Source organism: Telopea speciosissima, chromosome 9 (assembly GCF_018873765.1).
Source record: "Telopea speciosissima isolate NSW1024214 ecotype Mountain lineage chromosome 9, Tspe_v1, whole genome shotgun sequence".
NCBI classification, from domain to species: domain Eukaryota; kingdom Viridiplantae; phylum Streptophyta; class Magnoliopsida; order Proteales; family Proteaceae; genus Telopea; species Telopea speciosissima.
The window spans coordinates 49,840,222-49,847,130 of record NC_057924.1 but is presented as its reverse complement, the minus strand read 5'-3'; the positions used below and the strand labels follow the sequence as shown (position 1 = coordinate 49,847,130).

The 6,909-nt window shown below is 36.6% G+C and overlaps 1 protein-coding gene across 1 annotated transcript; it reads left to right on the top strand.

Moving 5' to 3' along the window:
* Positions 1–303: 303 nt before the first annotated feature.
* Positions 304–2,584, top strand: LOC122640398 (PLASMODESMATA CALLOSE-BINDING PROTEIN 3-like). The gene is made up of 4 exons (XM_043833568.1): positions 304–495; positions 1,870–2,214; positions 2,306–2,336; positions 2,432–2,584. The coding sequence occupies exons 1-4, from the start codon at positions 438–440 to the stop codon at positions 2,526–2,528; spliced, it is 531 nt and encodes a 176-aa protein (XP_043689503.1). The 5' UTR covers positions 304–437; the 3' UTR covers positions 2,529–2,584.
* Positions 2,585–6,909: the final 4,325 nt, after the last annotated feature.

Below are 6,909 nucleotides of genomic sequence, written 5' to 3'. Positions count from 1 at the left end.
CGGGTTCATGAAAGGTGGTTATTGAGCTAGATTCTAATCCAACCTGATTGCAATCCATATTTACCAAAACAACCCTGGCAAGACGCAAGTGAAGCAGGGTAAGTAACCAGAAAAATCAGATGAATGGCGATAGATTGGAGATGAAGTGTTGAACCATAGGAAGGAGAGAGAGAGAGAGAGAGAGAGAGAGATTGAAACAAAAAGCAGTCAACCTGGAATTATACTCTATAATAAGTTACAGCTGGTGTTGCAAATGAGCAAATCCCCTGCATTTATAGGGAGTTTTGCGAGAGAGAAAGAGAGACAGGGTATGCTTTGAAGGTTTTTCTTGTGTAGCTTTAAGAGAGAGAGAGAGAGAGAGAGAGAGAGAGAGAGAGAGAGAGAGAGAGAGAGAGTTGGTAGGTTTGGATATAATAAGTGTCAGAGAACTCACTGTCATGAGAAAGAGAGGATTTATTCATCTCCTGGTCTTTCTAATGATGGAATGCTTTCTGGGTATTATCTCTTGGTCCTCTCCTTGTAGTATTCTGATCTTGCAGCTCTTTCATGCCTTGTTGTTCATGTCTTCGTTTTCATATTTGTTGTTCCTTTCATTTGTCTGTTTCGCTGTTCTTTTATTTGTTAGAAATCTCACCTCCTTACAGAGGATCCTCAGTAAATGATTTCTATTTAATTTACTGGTGATGTAAGTCCCCTTATTTCCTTTTTTTTGGTTTTTTTTTTCAAAAAATTGAAACATGAAGAAACAGCCTAAATTCTAGGCATTATTGTCACAAAAAAAAAAACATGTCTCAGCTCCTACTTTATTTTTCGCATTCTTTTCCTTTTTTATTTTTTATTTTATTATTATTATTATTTTTTTGGTTAATTGGGAGCTTTACATAAATAGTTTAATAGAAGGGAGTGGGATCGAATCAGGGAGGGGATAAGATACCAGCCAAGAGACTCGAACTCAAGACCTCTTGGTGAGCATGGGCATGAAGCGCACCACGGCTCACCAACTGAGCTAAGCAGTTGTTGGTACATTCTTTTCCTTTTCCTTTGGTGAGTTTCGATCATTTCATTTAAACAATACAGACAAAACTGACATATTAATTCCTCTATTATAACTCCTTGACCCTATTGTGTGATACCATTTACTCATATTAATTATGACTAGGAGAAAATTGAGAAACTGCAACTCATACTTGAAAACCATGTTTGACCAAGATGCGTTACCAAAGTCAAGTAGAAAAAATAAAATAAATTAAAATAAGACCTAGTCAGGAGTCATGAAGACTCATCCAGATTTAAGTAGTGAACGGATCAGGTCCAAGTCAGTCCTAATTTTTCTTAGTTTATTGTTTTTTGGACGAGTCGTGTGAAACTCACTGAGTCTAATTTTTTTTATTGGACTATATACTATTTATAGATCATAAGTTTGGTTTACAACTAAACAAAATCCTAGAATTTTTGTTTGTTGTCTCAATATATTAGCCTTCTTTTTTCTTCGCACTGTGAAACAATCATAGCCTCAGTCCCTTCTCACTCATAAAAGGAGAAGAAGGAAGATTAAAAAAAGACGACAAGACTCGTGCATGGGTGATTCTCCCATTGAACCTATCTTTGTAGGGGGGAGGGGGGTTTTGGTCATTTCAGATGGATGTTTATACCCATCCAACTGTACTCCATGCAGGCTGTGCATGAAAACTATTAGCTTAAATAAAATAAATGAAAAAGACGTATACTTGCCCTAATTAGGTTTGACTTGCCTGACTCAACAAGTTTTAGAAAGGACGAATCGAATAAAAAAACCTGGTTTTCCAACAATGAGTCTCCAAGAAAAATATATTTTATGATAATAATTTCCATTCTTTTCCTATAAATCAGTTTCTATAATTGAAGGGGAAGGGGCAGTGCAAGAGAAGGCAGAATCTACAATTCCAATCACAACCAACTCTCCTCTAGAAGGTAACACCACATTCCTTGGAGGCACAACATGGTGTGTTGCAAGGCCAGGAGTCTCACAGGCTGATCTACAAAATGCATTAGACTGGGCTTGTGGTCTTGGGATGGCTGACTGCAATCCAATCCAATCAGGTGGATCATGCTTTGAACCTGACACACTCTTGTCTCATGCCTCTTATGCCTTCAACAACTATTACCAAAAGAATGGGAATTCAGATATTGCTTGCAATTTTGGAGGAACAGCTACTGTGGTCACTAGAGATCCAAGTATGTGCCTTGTGTTCAAGCTTTCTTCAGTTCAAAGTTAAATTTGAACCCTAATAATCTCATGAATTCTCAATTTCATCTCTAATTTCAGGTTATGGAAACTGCCCTTATTCTACATCAGGGTATGTATGTTAGAACCTTTTAAGATTCATGAAATTAAAGCAAATGCTTCAATATTCCACTGGTCTTAACCTTTTCTTTTGTTTAATTACTCCAGATCTTTAACTACTTCCTCAGCTCCCTCACTGTCTAGACCCAGCTTGAGGTGGTGGGAACTATTTTGGATTTTGCTGCTTTTGTACATTAGAAGCTAATAAAAAGGTTAGGGTTTTGAATCCTGTGCATTCCTGGATTATTAATATCATGGAAAGGAAAGAGAGAGGAAGTTGGAGGCTTTGGGCTATGGTTAATTAGGATATGGGACCAAAAAGATACATGTATCTGGCCGGGTATAGCATTATATAGTTTCAATAAATTGGACTGTTGGTTTGGAATTTTAATACTAAACCCCAAATCCAGCCTACCAATGTAATTTGAGTATTACGTGTTTATGTTGAAATGTCTATTGTGCAAATACATGGAATGATCAATGATAGACCAATTGATTGGTTCACAATTGAACCATTTGACCTAATAAATAAAATTTCTAGGTTAGGCCATATTGTCACGAGCATTTTTTAGTGGAGTCAACAAACCGGGTAATTGGATTATTAGGATTGTTGATAGCTGGGTCAAAAGCAAATCGAGGTTTAATGGGTTTTCAAAATTTATTAGTCTTCATTAGTTTATGGGAACACGATAAGGTTCAGGTACAAAGGCATTAGGCGTACAACAAATTCGGTTTTTATGATGGTAAAAAACCGTCCCTAATGTGATTTATTTCATCACTAAAGCATTTTGGGGACGAAAAGATGAAAATAATTGTTGTCCCTATACCGAAATTACAAAAAATAGGGCGTAAAGGTGAGCCTTGGTGTAATAGTAAAGGTTGATCCATTGTGACCAAGTGATGATGGGAAAAAATCATCCATCCCTAATAGGTTTATTAGGAGCAATTACTTTATCTGTCTGTAAATAGAATTCAATGGGGACGATATATTTTAGTGCCGAATATAGAATGCTTTTCTTGGCGAGATCACCAAACCATCTGGAATCTCCCTTTGCTGCTTCTAGGGGACGAAAAGCTGCTGTCCCTAACAACTTCTCTTATGAGACAGTTTTATCTGTCGTTAAAAAAATATATAGGAATATTAAATTTTCATCATTATATATTATTACCTTGGGACAGTTATTTTCCATCCTAAAATACATTTTAGGGACATTTATTTACTGTTGTTATTAATATTTTTTTAGGGACAATCATAAACCTTCGCGAAAAAAATTAAATTAGGACAATTTTTTACCATTAATGCTATATTGTAGAGGCTAGGTATGCTAGCGCCCTATGTGTCTATCTCTCTCTTCCTCCCTTTGAGGCGGTAAGGGAGTCATTTCAAAAGGAGAGAGAGAGAGAGAGAGAGAGAGAGAGAGAGAGAGAGAGAGAGAGAGCATATGTTATATTAGCTAGCACCCATCTCTCTCCCTTATTTTAGAGACGGAATTTTCTGTCCCTAAAACCTAGAATTTCTTTACCCAAAAAATTGTTAGCATGCTGTACAATTATACAAAGTTTCTCATTCCAACCAGCTTCTTTCCTCGATATCATATGGCAATATGAGCCTATTCAAGTTAAATGGAATAAACATTAGTATAATATACTAAAAATATTGGATCTTAATTAAGTAATGATAATTAAATAAAGACATAAATAAAATACGTACACCTCGAGCTTTGGATCAACATAATCACATGAATAATGAGTGATTTAGATAAGAACCCCTTCTCTCTGTGCAGCCTCTTCTTTGCTCTCAAGAAGCATAGTATCAAAGAATAACTTGCAAACAATTGAATAGATATCAGAACATATGCACGTAGATACCAATAGGCCAAAACTAAAACCCCCACTGCCAATAGATATTATGATTTCAAACTTTACTCCACTTCCCAAGTAATTAGAACACAACTGGCTAGTACAAACCATTGATACAACATAAGCTGGTGGTGCAATAATATGAGCCTACCAACCAGTCATAATAAAGTGTGCAGTAGAAATAGGTGTTTAAGTGATGCAATTCAAGGTGTATAATTTCTAATAGACATCTCATGTTAAAGGTGATCAACATCAAATAAAATGATGGGGGCCTTTGGTTTTTCTTTCTCTTTGGTAATGAATTATTTATTCACCCAAAAAATAATCAAATAAAATGAATACTTGCTGAAAAACAAAGGCGAAACAAATAGTTGGGAGGCATTGCAACCTGCAAATCAAAATAAATCAATTACAAGTAGCCATATCAACATGAATTGGGTTCTGGCATTATTCGTTTGGACAAAGGGAGTGTCATGGGGTGGGTGGAAAAAAGATAGGTCATCACGGATGTATCCAAGAAGAGCTTGCAACTACATGGCAAATGGGATGGCTCACTTGAAAACCTGCAACTCATGGAGAAACCTCTGAGTCCCAATTACACTTGTAGTTTTGTTCTGTGATATATATAGGGGATAAAATTCACTGTACTGGGGGCGCAAGGTGCGCCCATAGCAGGGGTTTTCTGGTTTTTTTATGGGCATTTTTGGGCATTTATGGGACTTTCAGGGTTTTTAGGCTTCAGATCATGATTCCTTCCATCCGTGTCCTGTTTGTCATCATCGCCAAGAGCGGTGGAAAAAATTCAGTCTCTATAGTTTGCCCATCTTTGGCCGAGGCCTGTGTCCTAGTCGTAGGGCAAAGGCAAAAGAACATCTGATTTTGTCACCAAGAGCATGTACTGCTGATGCCTTGCTCAAAAGCGGCAGAGTTGCAGTGCAAAATCGTGAGTGGTTAATCCTGATAAAAATCGTCTGATAAACCACGCTGAAATTTGGTAAAAATTGATTAATCATATGAAAGTGATGTGACATTCCCGATCATGCTAAAATCATGTGAGGGTAATGTGGCATCGTTCGACCATGTTCAAGCAATTGAGGGTGATGTGGCACCGCTCGACTGTGTTCAAGCAATTGAGAGTGATGTGGCACTGCTCGACGGTGTTCAAAAAATTGAGGGTGACGTGGCACCGCTCGACTGTGTTCAAACAATTGAGGGTTATGTGTTCAAACAATTGAAAGTGAGAATTGCATCATTTTCATATCTGTCAAGCCTAGGTAGTTATTTTTCTAAATGTGTTTTTAAAAGCTTTGATTAGGATACAATGGTTTTATCATTAGTTGGTTTGAACCTGGGCCCAAAATCTGTTTTCTTGGTCTAGTTCCATTTCAAGCCATGCATTTATAGAATTAACAATGGTCCAAAACCTTAGAGAACCCAAACACTGTCCTAATACTTCCTTGAGCAAATGCTTATATAATCCTCAAAAGGCTAAAAATCAAAGTAAGCACAACAAATTAAACACTTTAAAATCTATAGGGGGAAAGTGAATTATTATTTGATACAAAACCATAAATTACAAAGTTTTAATTTTAATTACATGAAAATCGAAGAGCCTAGGAGTGATTTCAATTACACCATCCATAAACATTATCGAGGATATAACTCAGTGATAGATGCTTCATTAATTGATGGAAGTGTTGTAGTACTGGTAGATTGACCTTTGTTGATTTGACTACGCATGAAAAAGGCAGGCGATGAGGGCAATGGAAGAGCAGCAGAGTCACTACTGAGCATGAGAATAACAGAGGCCATTGTGGGTCTACTTGATACATTTTCTTGAACACATAATAATCCAATGTGGATACATTTAATCACTTCAGTTCTTTGACAATTTTTTCTCAAAGATGCATCTGGCAACTCCAAAGCTGTACCTTCACTCCAATGTCTCCATGCCTATAGATATTTCATCAACATATGCATATTATGAACTTAAAACCAAGTGATTAAATTTGTATAATTGAAAGTTAAGGATGAGGCTATAGTCTTAATCCTTAAGAATTATTAATTTAGGTTTGAATCAGTCATGCGGTGGTACTTCTTTTTCTGGTGGAAACATGCTGGGTTTTAAAATGACAATATGATCAGATGAATTCAAGTTTAGGTTAGATTCAGTTTTTGATGAAAAGACTTTCTCAAACCCAAACCCGAACATAATTTAAACAAATGGAGATCAATAGACCTTAAATCTTTTGTTTACTTAAAAGTCTGTTTAAGTTCTATTTCTTTCAACATAGGCTTCCCTAGAGTATGAGATCATTTTAAATTTGTTCTTTTTAATTCTACAAATTTTACATTGGCACAAATGGATCCATCCGAGACCAGAGTGGTAAACAGGTGGAAAATCTCCCACTGTTGCCGGGAAGCTAACCTTATTGCGGATTTTTTAGCAAAGTCTGCGGCTTCTCTGCAAGTTTTGTTGCTGGTGGTTTCTTTTCCTCATTTGGTTCAGGATGACCTGTCATTGGATGTGTAAGGTAGGCCGAGGTTTCGGTTCTTCTATTCCTGATTTGTCTATTGGTCTTTTTCTTTTCTGTTCTGGCTCTTGGTCTTTTCCTGTTGATGGCATTGCCGAAGGTGGGAAAATCTTTTTGAGCTTTTTGGGTTCGTGCTTAATCGTTTATTTTCGATGGTTTCTTGTATTTTTTTTTTTCTTTTTTCTTTTCTTT